General features: G+C 43.4%; 1 protein-coding gene across 13 annotated transcripts in view; it reads left to right on the top strand.

The window, feature by feature from the left end:
• The window catches only part of EFCAB11 (EF-hand calcium binding domain 11), a 159864-nt gene that overhangs the window by 84582 nt on the left and 59047 nt on the right, over positions 1–16235 (top strand). Inside the window, exon 6 of one of the 13 annotated variants that reach the window (XM_042990349.1) lies at positions 6483–6561. The exons of 11 other annotated variants lie outside the window; for them this stretch is intronic. In XM_042990349.1, the coding sequence (XP_042846283.1) occupies positions 6483–6513 (31 nt within the window). In that variant the 3' untranslated portion in view covers positions 6514–6561. Of the gene's footprint in view, positions 1–1220; positions 1588–6482; positions 6562–16235 lie in introns of those variants that run through there. One more of the 13 variants, XM_042990347.1, reaches the window with a different exon arrangement.

Raw genomic sequence — 16235 nt, 5'->3', positions numbered from 1 at the left:
TTGACATCTGACTCTTTTAAAAAAGAATTTCTTTTAATGTTGATTTATTTTTTTGAGAGTGAGAGACAGAGCACGGGTAGGGGAGCGGCAGAGAGAGAGGGAGCCACAGAACCCGAAGCAGGCTCCAGGCTCTGAGCTGGCAGCACAGAGCCCAATGTGGGGCTCGAACTGACAGACCGTGAGATCATGACCTAAGCCAAAGTCGGACGCTCAAGCCACTGAGCTGCCCAGGCGCCCCGAAGCACAGCTTTGGGATAGACGAGGTGACTTTTCATGTTCTCCTCACCAGAATGCAAACTAGGTCTTGTAATACTTGTGCTTTAGCAATGCCAGAGCCTTGTCATTTAATTTGCTAATTCTAATAATATCCTGTGAGTGTACAGACTTTTCCATTCTGATGGAAATCAGAGTGCCGTAAGACACAGCGATCGGAAGTGGTGTGGTAAGGACAAGTGGGCCAACCTCTGTAGCCTCTGGGCAGGGGGGAGGCTACGTTGGGGGTTGCTGAGATCCTATCACCCCTCTTTTTAATGAATGCCATTAAATTCATTTCCTTCTCATCAAAACAGTGTCATCAGTATCTGGATGGCTAATGTTTTGAGATAAGCAGGATTTAACATTCCTAAAGTGTGAGCGGGGGAGGGAACAGGCACATGAGGGATATTTTTATTTTGCTGAGAATGGTTTTATTTCCTCACCATGCTGGAATGAGACCAAGTGTCCCCAAGTTTGTTTCTATAAGAAAGCAAGCAGCATTTGAACAGTGCTTGGTTTCTGATACTCTTGTGAGTAGCGTGAAGGTCCTTTCCTCCTGATCCCTATGAGGGAACTCATTTACTTTAAGTGAAATGAGTATCAAAGGCAGAGTTTAAAGTGTCTGTATCCTTGGCTTGCAGATTTGTCTTTATTTGGCTACCGAAAAAATATCAAATAAAGACTTTAATCTGACCCACAGAATACTTAAAACACGGCACTGCAGTGAAAGATAGCAGGAGTGAGCCTCCCCCAGGAGGCCCCCCAGGCTGGTGACGTTGTTGAAGGTGAGTGCTTGGTGCCTGAGAACCCAGGAGGAGAACCCCCAGTTACAGTAGATTCAGGAGAGCATTTTACAGAAGACAGCTCACGGCCTAATTCTGTGGAGTGATTTTCTCTTGATATACACTTATACGTGCCTCATTTTGGTAGGGCTTGATGCAAAACCAAAATATCTTTCCTTGTAGGAAGAATATTTCACGTCATAAGCTCTTCCCGAGGACCACACAATCTCGTACACGGTCACTGTTGAAATACGATGCATAATTTGAAGTGCAGGCCACCCCATCCTACAAATACATGAAGGCCTTGGACGGTGATCAAAAAGAAAAAGAAATTTGTTTCAGTCCTTCTGGGCTTCTCCTCAGGGCCAGTTCTCCAATTCAGTGGCCACATCACACGCCGTGGATCCACCAGCTAAACAGTTGCTTACGGCACACTGTTCATGGACATAGCGGAGAGTTTTCCCCTTTGGAAGAAACAAAGTATCGTCCCCAGCTAAGAATGGGTTGGTTCCCAAGGTTTGGGGAAGTTGAATCTGGAACCTGGAACGTAATACCCAGAGAGTGTAATAAAATGGTGCTTAATTTCCCAGGCTAGCCCACCAGGCATCTTTAATTCCTAGTGTGGTTGACCCATACCCTCAAGCCTGTGTGTCCTGTTAGTGTTAAAATACAGAAAGATAAAAAAAAAAAAAATACAGAAGGAAAGGGGCGCCTGGATGGCTCAGTCGCTTGAGTGTCCAACTTTGGCTCAGGTCGTGATCTCGCAGTTCGTGGGTTCAAGCCCCGCATTAGGCTCTGTGCTGACAGCTCAGAGCCTGGAGCCTGCTTCAGATTCTGTGTCTCCCTCTCTCTCTCTGCCCCTCGCCCCCTCATACTCTGTTTCTCTCTCTCTCAAAAGTAAACAAACGTTGGGGCACCTGGGTGGCTCAGTCGGTTAAGCGTCTGACTTCGGCTCAGGTCATGATCTCATGGTTTGTGAGTTCAAGCCCCAGGTTGGTCTCTGTGCTGACAGCTCAGAGCCTGAAATCTGCTTCGGATTCTGTGTCTCCCTCTCTCTCTGCCCCTCCCCTGTTCATGCTCTGTCTCTCTCTGTATCAAAAATAAATAAAACATTAAAAAAAATTTTTTTAAAAAGTAAACAAACATTAAAAAAAATTTTTTTAATAAAATACAGAAGGAAAAGGAGGCACAGTCTCTCCTCTGCCTTTCTGGGCTCTAGGGTCACCCTTTCTTTGTTGTCCTCATACCTCAGAGATCTCCAGTGTCCTTGTATCAATGGTGTTCCAAAATCACCAGCTGCTTGTTCTCCACTCCCCACCCCCTAATTTCCTCATTTTAGCTGATCTCAGCTGGATGGTAGTAGGGATGTATTTTGATTAAACTAATTCACACTGAAGTGTGCATGACTGATAGCCCCTTAATCCTCCCAAAGGCCTTTGCATTATTAAGGGAAAATGCTTATTAAATTAAACAAGTATAGATTATTCAGGACCTAAAATAAAGTGAAAGAAAAGATTAAGGCAGAGCAAGGGACATTATGTTGGGATGTAACCTGGAAGAAGGGCTCAGCATGGAATTTGCTCGCCGGGGCTAGCTTCCCTAAGCCAGTCCTGCTTTTTATCACTTCTTTCTTTGTGCTGCTTCTGAACTCAATAGTTCCAGGAAAGGCCAAGTGTTAATATAGTAAGGCAGCAGTAGAAGCTGCATTGCTGGAGATGAGGTTTGGAGAGTGGGCTGGGGAGGGCCAGAGCACTGGCTGAGGACATAAATGACCAAGTGACTGTAGGTATGAATTATGTGCAAGGCATGGACACTGGCCTAAGCAAAGAGACTGAGGCATCACACTAAATAGAGATCGTGAGATCATTCAGCATATTCAGGGCCTGTCAACTGGCAACGAGCAAGTAGCCCTGTTTCTGCCTTCATACTTAGGTACAGCCTATTCAGGAGAGTAGACCTTAGGTAAATAATCACACAAAAACTAGGCCATCACACATCTGTCCCCCTGCCACATTAGATAAAGCAAAGGCTATCATGACCGCCTGTAAGTGGGGGCCCTGATGGACATGGGGGTTGCATGGCTTTCCCAGTGGGAGGCGGGTGTTTCAGGAAAGACTTGGGGTCAAGTCAGGGCAGCCACATGAAGAGGGTGGGGAGAGCATCTCAGGGAGAATGCACAGGGTGCATAACATCCATGTTCCAAATTGGAAGGAGCCCCCAGGGGAGGCTTGGAGAGGCAGGACCCGTGGGCTCAGGAGCCCAGAGAGAGACCAGCGCTGGTCGCCAAGTGTTGTAGCCATGTCTGGGGCTTGGAATCTCAAAGGTCTGAGGTTTGACTTCAAGCTTTTAAGCAAAAGAGTGACCCCCACACATAGAGCATGTGGCCCTGACTCTACACGTAACTGAATTTCAGAGAAGGGAAATCTATTCGTGGATTTAAAAAAAAATTTTTTAAGGTTTATTATTTATTTTTGAGAGAGAGAGAGACAGAGTGTGAGCAGGGGAGGGGCAGAGAGAGACACAGAATCCAAAGCAGCTCTAGGCTCTGAGCTGTCAGCACAGAGCCCGACGCGGAGCTCGAACTCACGAACCGGGAGATCATGACCTGAGCTGAAGTCGGAGGCTCAACCGACTGAGCCACCCAGGCATCCCTACTCGTGGATTAAAATTAAAATCTGAAGGGAGCACAGGACATGCTGTTGTTGTGTGATTTGTAATTTGAGGGGTGCCCATCAAGGCCCCCACTTCAAAATATCTTTCCAATCACTCCTGACACAGTGTCTAAAATCCTGTAATTTAAAACTCAGGTTCCCTAACAACCAAGGTTTAGGCATAAGGTGACATTAAAAAAAATTGTTCAGAACCCTAGTCATCCTTTTCTAAAGTGCCTTTTTCTTCTCTCTGTGACATCTCCTCCTTCAGATGCCCAGAGCTCATCTGTCAGTCTGTCAGTCAACACAGGATTTCAAGAAAGGACCCGATAGAACTTACATGAACTTTATGATGCAATTTTCAATCGGTCTGTTGCCTTCTCCTAGCATGTAAATGTGCAACCCGTTGTAACTCAAATCGCCTTAAGTGATAAATGAAATCTGTTGGTTCGCACAACTGAACCCAGCAGAGGTGAGATGGGCTTGGGTGTAATTTTATCGAGGCTGGGGCTCCGCTCTGGATCTCTAGGATTCTTCAGCCTTGCCCTTCCTCCCCCGTGTCCACTGTGATTGGTCTGATGCCCTTGTACTGACTGCAGTATCTCCAACCTTCACAGCCACCGCATCACCAGCCTGAGCTGCGAGCTGCTCTCCTCGGGAGGGTCAGAAGTCCTGGGCTTCTCCCTGAGGTGGTGGGACCCCCCTGAACCAATTATGAGGACCGGGAGTGTTTGCTAATCTGAGAACCAGTCACTGTGAGCAAGGGGGTGGCATTCTGCTGATAGCACCCCTGGAGCTGTGGGCCGGATCCTTCCCCCCTAAATCCCAGGGCTGCTAGATATCAGCAGTGGGGCAGGGTCAAGTGTGGTCTAAGGCAGTGCCAGACAAAGCTGATGGCCCAGGGGTATTTCTGTTTTAAACTTTTTGTCTACTTGTAGAATGTTAGAGCACCGTGGGCATCAGCAAGCAGATGGGAAGGGAATTGTTTTTAGAGTGGGCGTTGGGGCCATCTAAGGGTCCTTTGTCCTGACATTCAGTCACCAATCTGCTAGTATGGCTCAGGTTATCCAGTGAGTGTTGTCTGTGACATTCCTGTGCTGTAAGCATTTGAGCTCAGGTGTCTGTGACCTTCAAAGAGGCTAAGTGTGTGGCTGTGGTAGATGGAGTTCAAAAAAGATGTAGATCCTGTTTGTTTAGGACAGTTATGCATTATTTAAAACTATTTTTAAAAATTACAGTGTTCCTCATTGGATGTGTTAGAATAACTTCATAAACTGGAGTTTGGCAGGAGGGGAGGGAGGTGCAAACGAGGGTTACTGCTTAATGAGAGGTTTGATGGTCTTTGTTCTCTATCTACCTTATCTAAGTTAAAATAGATTTTTAAATTCAAATAAATGAATTTTCAGATTTTTTTAACGGGAATGGTTTTATTTCTTTTTTTAAAAAAAATTTTTTAACGTTCATTTATTATTGAGAGACAGAGACAGAACATGAGCATGGGAGGGGCAGCGAGAGGGGGAGACACAGAATGGGAAGCAGGCTCCAGGCTCCGAGCTGTCAGCACAGAGCCCGGCGCGGGGCTCCAACTCACAAACCGAGAAATCATGACCTGAGCCGAAGTCGGATGCTTAGCCAACTGAGCCACCAGGCGTCTTGGTTTCATTTCTTATAACATTTACTACAAGGCTATATTGAATTTTTCAGAAATATTCCCAAATAAGGCAAAAAAAAAAAAAAGTGTGTGTGCATGTGCGTGTGTGTGTGTGTGTGTGTGTGTATGGCATTTAAAAATTTTAATCCCAGCTCTTTTCTGCCTGACCAACTATATGTTGTTAATATTCACATAGATATTAAAATAAAAAGGAGCATACACATCCTCACCAACAAAGATGATGTACAGGAGGCTTCCTATTGCTGGAGATACAGAGAAATAAAAGGCACACTTCCTATCCTCAGGGAACATCACATGTTCCATCCGGGAAGAAAGGCAGAAACATGGAAAATAAACAGTGGCAGGTTATCCACAGCCCAGTGCCACCGAGCAAGGATAAAAGGAGGAACAGTTGCCGGGGTGAGAGGGCAGGCCCATGGGGATGCAGAGGATGGGAGAGGTGTGGGCATCAGCAAGGAAGGGGAGAACATCTCCGGCCAAATAAGTTTACTTTTGCAGTTAGTTGGCTTTTATCCCGTCTTCCCTCAACTTGTTATTACAACGTTGCTTAATTCCAAGATTTTCTTTGCTGTTGATATTTTCCGCAGAATTGTTAGATTGGATCATTGTGGATCCCCTCCAATCGTTTGTGTGTTTTCTAACCTTTCTGTAATGATTCCCTATGATCCTTTCAGAATTGTTTTGCGACGGTATCCTAATGTAATTCTACATTTCTCTTACAATGATGAAGAAAGTATTGTCACAAGCAAACTAGAAAATAAAAGTATTAACAGTTACATTTCTCATGAAATAAATGTAGGGATAGTTACTTATCTGTAGGTGCTAAAAACTGTCCCAGATACACAGTCACTATTTGATAGCATCTTAAAATGTTCGGGGCTGTCGCTCATGGATGTCTTGGCCTCCTGACACCCTCATGTGAATTTTATAAGACATGAGAATTTCAGAAAACTGAATCTGACTATAACCAAGTTGGCAGAGTTCTTAGCTACCTTTATTTAACGTTGAGTTGTTGGATTATTCTTCAATTAGTAAATCTAGAAGTAAAGCTGAAAGTTTCCATTTAGCGTATGTTTCTCCTTTTAAGTTCTTTCCTGTCCTTTCCTGTTCATTTCCTCCTAGCAAACCCGTGAGCTCCGGTATTTGGCTGTGAATTCCTCTTGGACTGGGATGGTTGAATCCCTGGAGCTTTGGACAGAGCTCAGTGAGTGCTCAGTGAATGAATGAAAACAACATTTCACACAAGAATAGAAAGAAATAATGCTGAGGAAATTAGGTACAAGTACGTCTTATGATTTAATTTTCACACATGATTTTGAACAATCTATCTTGTCATAGCAACTTCCTGCTAGTTTTACCTAACCAGGAGCTAAACTTGATATAATGGCAGTGAGATTTATAAGTCTGGCAGAGGATGCTTGAACATCAATTATTTTGTAAAGCAGACCTGTTATCTGTGACATGTTACCACATCGATGATATGGATGCTCAGATTTTTAAAAGATCTTTGGCTTCCTCTTCTGCATAATTAAGTTCTTTTCAGAACAACTTATATATTGTGGATTTCACATATGTGTTTCAGACTAGTCAACACAACTAAAATTTGATCGTGATTACTGGCTTTTCAAAGCCTTCCTTCATTTCCCAGCAGTCAGCTTCCTGTCAGAATTCATTTCCCATTTGGAAAATCTCTCTCTGACCTGCAGTTTTTTGGACACAATTCATCCTTCACAAATTTGAGTCTACCCATTGTCATCAATCTGTAGCTTCTCGGATGCCAAAAGACCCCTTTTTATTCAGAGTGATAAAATCTATCTAAAACATCAGAGGAGAGAAAACTAAGAAAAATATTTAGAGATTTTGTCCCCGTGATTTTTCTAATTAAAAAAGCTTTTCAGTGTGTATCTATTTCTGTTATTAAGCTTTAAGAAATCAAAGTAATAACCGTTAAATTGAAGCAAGATGTGCTTTCCATTCTCCCTCAATCTTTACATGATTAAAATTAAGCTTTGGCATAGCTGCAATATAATTCAGTTCAATTTAGCAAATATATATGGAAACCCTTTTGCTGGCTCCCCATTACTGTGGTGTCTACCAGAACTGCCTTTTAGTTTCAATAATTGAGTGTGAGATGTGAGCATTCCAGATGTGACTGCTGGGGAAAATAAAATCCAGTATGGAAGTAGGTTAGACTTTGAAGGCATCATCCACGATGGTGGACCGTAAGAATGTATTAGTTTTGGCTTGCAAAAGGGAAAGTCTTTCCATGTTAGGGGCACCGAGGTTGGGCTTAGCAGGGTGTGTACTGATTCTTGAACAAGAAAGGGACATGATGAGGAAGGTCTTCATCTGGCTGCAAGCTATACCATAGAATGAAGAAAGAGGTGGCTGGTCCACAGGAAGCCATTGTCACTGGGCCCTAATTGATGAGGTCCTGCTTCAAGGGGAAAGGAAATGGACATGTGAAAGGAAGTCGAGTCTTAGAAATATTACCCAAAAAGAAGCTGATAGCCTCAAGAACTGGATATTGGGAAGCAATGCAAAGAGAACTGCCAAGATTAGCTCCAAGGGCTGGGAGCCCAGGCAAGTAGGACAATCATGGTGCTCCATTAGCATAAATGGAGGATTAAAAAGAGAAGTGGACCCGGCAGAGCACTGAGAGGATACCCATGGTGAGGAGGGAAGCCAGACGAGAGGAGATCCAGGAAACTGGATCACGGGGACAAAGGGAAGACACTGTTTCAGGAAGACAGAGTGAACAGAGAAGAAGTAAGAGTCTGAGTTTGATTTTGTATAGGAGGACAAAATACTGACCTTTGAGTAACTTCAGAAAAGTGGTGGACGGGATGCCAGATGGCAAAGACCCTGAAAAGGGAGAAAAGTTTGTGTTCTTGCTGAGACTGTACTACAAAGTCCTTCATTTATTTCCAGTAAGAAACCCTTTTGGAGGAAATCCACTCCTTACCCGACTAGTAACAAAATGCTAGCCTGTTATTAATACCTGTAGGTTTAAAATGTACCTATTTTCGCACTGTAACTCAAAAACATTATTTTTACAAACCATTTGGAAATGACGTTTTTATTTTCTTTGATTCTTCTCTTTCAAAATTTTGCTTATCCCTTTCTGAGATTTATTTCTAGGTCATTGATTCAGATTCCAAAACTAGTATTTTCTGTAAGCTTATTTTATGCCTACTAGAGTTTAAATTCAGACATTTTCCGACAGTAGCAACCAAAATAGCTTCAAAGATGGTTTTTACCTCCACCTTACTTTTTCTTTCTTGATTGTATCTTTTCAAAAATGACCCAGATTGATAGCTTCTGAGATAGTATGCTATAGTAATGACACAGCTTTTTAGAATTGAGAAATATACTTTGGCCTCATTCTGGTTCTTGAAGACACCGTTTACTCCTGAGAGGAGCCAGTCAAGAATAAAGTACATTAGAACTGGAGTCACAGGAACTAGGTTCTGTGCCTGTCTTTGTTACATGACCTTGGGTCAACATCTAGAGTTTTTCATCTTCGAAGTGAGAGGATTATAGTAGAGGAACAATTAGGTCTCTTTCCAATGGAAAATCTCAGAATGCATGAATCTACTACTTTATTCTTTAACTTAATCATCAAGCCTACCATGTAGTATGGTTCCAAATTTGAAGATGTGGTCGGGTTCCTTGTGTGCTCCCCCTTCCCTGTTCCCTAAAGGTAGTGTATCCTCCGCTTATGAGGGACCATCATCTCCCCCTTCATGTGGCCAGCTCTTACCTTCTTACCCTGACCTCGTGGTGCCTATTTTCCCGTATTCGGTAGTACCCCCCGCCCCCAGCACCAAGCACCTCCAGTACAGATCAGGTGTTCAGTAAATATTTGATGATCGAATAAATGGGTTACATTCTATTTTTTAAAATTGAAATATAGTTGACACACAATGTTATATGAGTTTCAGGTGTACAATATAGAGATTCAACAGCTCTGTAGGTTATGCTGTGCTCACCACAAATGTTGCTACCATGTGTCACCCTACAACACTATTACAGTATCATCAGAGATCAAGAGAACTCTGTTCTCTTCCCTGTACCTCTCATCCCCGTGACTTGGGCCATACTGTTATTATTGTCCACCCCTGCGGTGGAGAGACGCCAGCCTAAGCATTGGAATCGATTATGAGTTTGAAAACATGGAGATCTCCGGGTCCCACTCCCCCGCCTTTGGTATTTGAGTTTCTAGAAATGTGCATCCACATTTTAAAATCTCCCCATAGGTCTTGTTCACAGGAGACACATTTGTCTACCTTCTGTGAGTTCCTGGATGTCAGAGACGATAGTTTCTGTCGGTTCATTCCCAAGCCCTAGGGTAATTTCTGGCAGAAATTAGGTGTAAATGATTGTGAATAAATGAACCCCAATTTTGAGATAAATAATAAAATGTCCTTTCTTTTGGTAGCAGATATGATACCTTGAAACTTTAAATACTGATTCACATTACCCATAAGAAATTATATTTTTAAATAAATGAAATTATTTGAACGCCCTGATCACTAGTTCTGATAACGCTCAAAACCCATGCTTTGTTGTCTAGGATTACTTTGCTCTATTTGCCCAATTCTTACAATTTAGTAATGAGTCATTTGCTTTCATTATGACTCGCCTATGTGCCATATACCTTGTTTAAATTGCTTGTTTGTTTTTTTAAGAAGTTACAACCCACCACTATCTTTTTGTTCTCTAGTTCCAGTATTTCAAACTGTAGTTTCTTTTTGGGGGTGGGAGACTTGAAGCAGGGAAGGAATAGAACCAGCATTAACTCTGTTGTCTTGCCACTCACAATTCTGTTCTCCAGAGAAAAGAAATTGAGGGAATTGTTTTTTAATGAAGGAAATTATGCTATCCTGATGACAAAAACCCTATCCCTAATCCCCTATTGATTTGAGTCTTGGCTATCTATTTTTGCACTGCAAATGACCCTGACACTGAGCAGATTAAAGCAATAAACACTTAGCATCTCAGTACCTGTGGGTCAGGAATCTGGGAGTGGCTTAGCTGGCTGTTCTGGCTCACATCCTCTCAAGAAGCTACATTCAAGGTGTTGGCCAGAGTCACAGTCATTTGAAGCCTTGGCTGGGGCTGGAGGATTCGCTTACAGGGTGGCTCACTCAGACACCTGGTGATTTATTTAGTGCCTGTTGTTTACAGGAGGCTCTCTCGTCAGGGCTGATTGAATGAGCCAGGAGGGGGAGAGCGTGGAGGAAATCCCAGTGCCCGCACTTAAAGGGAGGGCTATTAGGCCTTAAATAATTTGCAGATGTGGCTTAAAACCACCACAGCTTATAACATAAAACACTGTTTGCTGCCTGTGATACTGTCCAGAACGTAGAAGCAACTGTGAACCAAGTTATTCATTTCATTTCTTATCCATGAACAGATGTTGGATATCCGAATTTCTGGTTCTCGCTTTATTGTTTCCGGTGTCTACTTCCTTTTTCCTCTCTTGTGTAACATAACAGATCGTGTAAGATAATGAGGTACGGTGGTAAAAATCGTGAAGTGTTAGAATCAAAAGGTGTCATTTTCTCTCTGCGTTCCAGACTACAAGCTTTTCCTGTCTAGAAATCAATTCAGAACGTATCTTCTCTGAGGAACCTTCTTAATGGAGGTGGGAAGAAGTTTGAGAAAACTGTTTCCCAGTGAACCAGTGAGCACCAATTACACAGTACACGTGGATGATTGTAAGAGCAGGTGCCAGAAATAACAAGCCATCAGAGAGGAGCATCTTAAAGGGAAATGGGAGCTTCTCCCAAAAACGGAGCCAGCGACCATCAGATATTTTGTTGGCGATTTTATATATGTGAACTTTCAAAAAGATAAAAGAAAAGTTAGGTCAGTCACAGCTGACCTAACTGACCTCTTAGTGGGATGGAGGGGTTAAAAATCAACCAAAAGGCATTTATTAAGTGAGCCAGGTATCAGGCATCGGGTTTGTACCTAATTACCTCATTTTCAACGAGTTCTCTTTCAATTCTTCTCCATCATCCCCACTCGGTCTTTCCTCCCTCTTGTACTCTCTCTGCCCCACTAGACTGAAACTCTAGGGTAGAGCTGGAACTTTCACCTTCGGTCCCAGGTGCTGGAGGCAGGGCCCTCAGCCGATGTTTATTGTCGTTAAACTTAACAAGCCATATTTATCAGTGAGTACCATTATCTTCTTTTTTTTTCTGAAAAAAATGTGCAATTTGACCGAAGGCCCACACTTACCAAGTGGCAGAGTTTGGGATTCAGATTCGGGGCTGCAGTCTATGCTTCGGCACAGATGCTCTTGGGAAGATTCCATGAGGCAACTGTGCCGGAGGCCCCAGGAGCATCCTTACAGATCTTACCTGGGAGAAATTATGTAGGAGGTATTTCTGTGTTGACCCAGAATGAGTCACCGTGGTTTAAGAGAGACTGCCAGGAGATAGTTTTTCGACTGGCTAAAAGGATCTTGAGAATCAGCTGGCCTATTGTGTTTGGGCTAAAAGCGAATTTTTGGTGTTACCTGATGTTTTTCTGCCTCTCAGTGGGATGCTAAAAATTCCTCTGTAAGTGCTAAGGGAAATCCCATCGCTTTTCCTATTTTTTTCCCAGAGAGTCTACCCTGGGTGATGAAGGAATCAAACATGGTATCTAGATAAAAGTGGGAACCCAGTAAATAAGGAGATTATGTGTCAGAGCCCTTGGCCAATCTGATCAGTACTAAGAAGAGGTCTTCTTGCAAGAGTTCAGGCCCCAAACTACGGGAATGGAGAAACAGCAGATGCATGAAATGGGGTTTTGCATCCAAATCCAGAGGACCGTAGTGATAGGATGTGCAGTGGAGGGAACTAGGGGCTCCCAGGTTCTGTGCTGGTCGTCTGAGTGAATGGTGGCTCCATTCAGTGTGACAGAGACAGACACTAGGGGAGAGCAAGTGTGGGACTGATGATTGCATCAATTTGGGATTGATGTCCAAGGAAGGTGTTCATCCACCTAGAAATGGGCGTGGAGGCCAGATGGCTCCATTAAAAAGAAGTTGCCCCCGCATATCTGGGAGCGCGCCTGGGTCTTAGATGTGTGTCTGTTGATGTCCCATTTCATGGATTGTTGGTACAGAAAAGAGCCGAATGGCACAGGTAGCCTTTCTGGGCTGTGCTGTGCCGTGCTATTGGCAGTCTCCTCTGCTGCCACACATATGTCAGTGTCGTGGACGTCTTGGGGAGCAATGAGTGGCCTCCTGCTTGAGGTTGTAAAAGGGAGTTGCCACATGGCCCTGGAAGACGAGGGCCCTTCTCTCTGCCAGCCTCCCATAGGTTCTTACACAGAGCTTGCTTCTACTCATTACGATCTGGCAGTCTTATATACCTCCTTTTGGGTGGGTGGGTGGGGCGGGGGGATGTTGGCTTACAATGTTGTCTGTATCTGTGTTGAAATGTCACTCATTTTTCTTTTTAAAAGACAACCACAAATTCATGCTTTATTTTCTTGGGAAAATACTTCTAAAGAAAAAACTATAGCTTGGGTTTTCTACGTGGGTGTTGGTGCAGTTGGTTGTAATGAGACATCTTTGATTAGTCACTTGCTAGCTGACTGAATTATTTTAGATGTGCTGGCTTTCTGTTTTGTTTTTGTTTTCTTTTTTAATTCAAAGAGTTATCTTGAGATGTAACACGCTTAGCTTTTAATATGCTCTATAAAATTTCCACCTTATTTTGTGTAGGTATTCATCTGAGAGCACAATTAAAACGTCTGACTTCAGTTCTTTCCTTGCAAATGCTGCCTAACACTTCCGTCTTTCATTAACCGAAATTATTCCTATGTAAACAAATAACAATTGCAGATTGCACTGCCTTCTCTCCTGTGTTATGAGGATCCTTTAAGTGCATTCCTTGTTTAATTATACTCTTAAAAAAAAAAATAAACGTGACATATTTTTGTCATTTTGTACAATGCCAGTAGAAAACGAAGGATCGCTTCTTACATTTCTAACCTTTTGCCCCTTTTATTTAATATTCATTTGGAGAGCCAGTGTGGCCGGTGGGAGTGGGGACAGGCTTTGGTTCACACCAACTTGAAAATGTCAGTCCTGGTACTTCTTAGTGGTTTGACTTTGGATAAATTGCTTGAGTACTTCTCTGTGCCTTAGTTTCCTGCATATAAAATAAAGAATAATATTTGCCTCACGGATTATGGAGAATGAGGCATACGGTGCGAGTTGAACAGTACCGATCACATAATAGGTGCTCAATCAATGCTGGCAATATCTATTTTTATACAGTAGAAGAAGCTGTCTTATCCAGTTCACCAGCTTAAAAGAAGCTTCCAGTCCCATATGCAAAGCAGTCCTGCAGATGCCCATAACATGTTGACTGCTTGTCATTGGGAGGCTTGTCTCTAGTACACTCCTGTACTTCTACTCAAACTGAGTTGTATTTGTTCCCAAACCTGTTTGTGTTGCTTGTTCTCAAACCTACCTATGCCAGGGGTGCCTAGGTGGCTCAGTCGGTTAAGCATGCGACTTGGGCTCAGGTCATGATCTCGAGGTTCATGACTTTGAGCTCTGCATCAGGCTCTCTGCTGACAGCTCAGAGCCTGGAGCCTGCTTTGGATTCTGTGTCTCCCTCTCTCTCTCTGCCCCTCCCCTGTTCACGCTCTGTCTCTCTCTCAAAAATAAACATTTTTTTTAAAAATTAAAAAAAAAAAGAAATGGTTAAGAAGGTAAATCTTATGTAATGTGTATTTTATTAGTTTTTAAATTTTTAGAAAAAGCTGTCACATTAGCTGTGGGTGAAATAACTATTAGATTGCAGGGCGGGAGGGTGGGTAAAAAAAATATTTAGAGGGATTCCACATCTAGATTGCCTTCTAGTGGTCTTTAAGTTTGCATACTTTCAGGAAACCAAAGTAGGAAATCATAGGTAATTCATTTCCAGTGTAGTTTATATAAGAAAGAGGAGAAGGCATGCTGATCCATGGACCTGGTCTCAAAGATTGCAGGCTTTGACGTAAACCACAGCTTCAGGGAACAAATGCAGGCTTATATTTCAAATTTAAAATTAAACACTTCAGTTATGGATGTGTGTAGATTGGGCCCTGGGAAACAGACCCCGAGACAGAGACAAGTGTGCAGGAGGTTTGCTGAAGGTGCTCCTGGACCCAGGCCTGTACGGGAGCCGGGGAGGCAGGGTTAACAGATAGTGAATTGCACCAATGCCACAGGGAATGCTGGGCTCACCACCCAGTGCTGGGCATCTGCAGGACTGCTTTGCATATGGGACTGGAAGCTTCTTTTAAGCTGGTGAACTGGATAAGACAGCTTCTTCTACTGTATAAAAATAGATATTGCCAGCATTGATTGAGCATCTATTATGTGATCGGTACTGTGCAACTTGCACCGTATCCCTCAATCTCCATAATCCGTGAGGCAAATATTATTCTTTATTTTAAATACAGGAAACTAAGGCACAGAGATGTGGCAGAGAGATCGGTGCTTGTCCTCCTGCACTGACCAGGCATTGGGTGTGGGCTGCCCCTGGGGAAAGGGGGCCATCAGCCTTAGCGAGGCAACTTCCTCTGGCTGGGGGTGAGCCCCTTGAATTTCTCAGTTGAACTCTCAGCAGGTAACAGTTCCAGCAGCTGGGGGATCTGATGGCAACACCCGCAGCATCCACAGCCTTGGGTACCGTTTTTTATGTGTTTCCTCCCTTTCAACAGACTTTTAAAAAATTAGCCGATTGGCTCTTGGTCCAGATTGCTTCAGATAAGAGCATCTTCACTGATTAGGGGCAACATTCTGAAGGTCTCACCGTGTTTGATGTTCTTTACATTCATCAGCTGTCCCGTTTGTGATGTAGAGAGACCGTGTGGCTTAACGACACTGACAAGTGTGTGTGATGTGTTTGAAGCTGAACTGATGTTTGGACTGTGGACTTTGAAATACTTTCCAGTATATATTGTGAGATTCGTGAGACCTCAAATTTTTGCTTTTTAGGTTTCCAGATGTCGTTGGCCTTTGATGATTTTTGTGGGGGGTCAGCCTCTATTTTTATGCTAACAGTCATCTTCCTTTCCTGCCCTACGACCCATAGGTCTTTATCTGCATAGTCTTCACTTACTCTTCCATCTGTCACAAGTAACCAGCCGCCCTTTCCCCTCAGACCTGCGTCTCTTCATCTTGGTCCCCAGGCTCTCAGTGTGAATGATGGCCAATCTCCAGGATGCCCAAATGTCATATCTGAATGTACTCTTTCAATCCTTAGGACAGTTTATGTAGTTGTTCTTGTTTATTTTTTAACGATCTTAACCATTTTTAAAAACTATTTATTGATTTTGAGAAAGAATGCTAACGGGAGGGGCAGAGGGAGGGAGAGGGATGGAGAGAGAATCCCAAGCAGGCTCTGCCACAGAGCCCGACACAGGGCTCCATCTCACGAACCGTTGAGATCGTGACATGAGCAGAAATCAAGCCTCAGACACCTAACCTCCTGAGCCCCCCAGGCACCCCAGCATTTCCTTCCTTTTAAAGGCTGGAGAATATTCCATCGTATGTGGACAGCACACTTGTTTATCCATCTGTCCACGGGCAGTCGGGCCGCCTCCACCTTTTTAGCTCTTGTGACATATGCTGCTATGAACACGGCCGTGCAAGTTTTTGTTTATTTTTAAATACGAAGTTCTTTTGTTTTTGTCAGCTTGCTTTGCCTCAAATTGTAAATGGTAAAGGAGAAATATGAATCCCTTTGCAAGTGTGACCGTAAGTAGAGCACAAGGATACTCTGATTACCCCCACAGCGTCTATTTTCCTTCCGTGCTTTGGCGTGTGCTGACATTTTAGTAGGAATACTGTTCAGTCTCATTTATACTTAGCCC

This window comes from Panthera tigris, chromosome B3, assembly GCF_018350195.1.
Source record: "Panthera tigris isolate Pti1 chromosome B3, P.tigris_Pti1_mat1.1, whole genome shotgun sequence".
Classification (NCBI taxonomy): Eukaryota; Metazoa; Chordata; class Mammalia; order Carnivora; family Felidae; genus Panthera; species Panthera tigris.
Note: the sequence above shows the minus strand (reverse complement) of the source record. Positions and strands in the feature narration are given on the sequence as shown.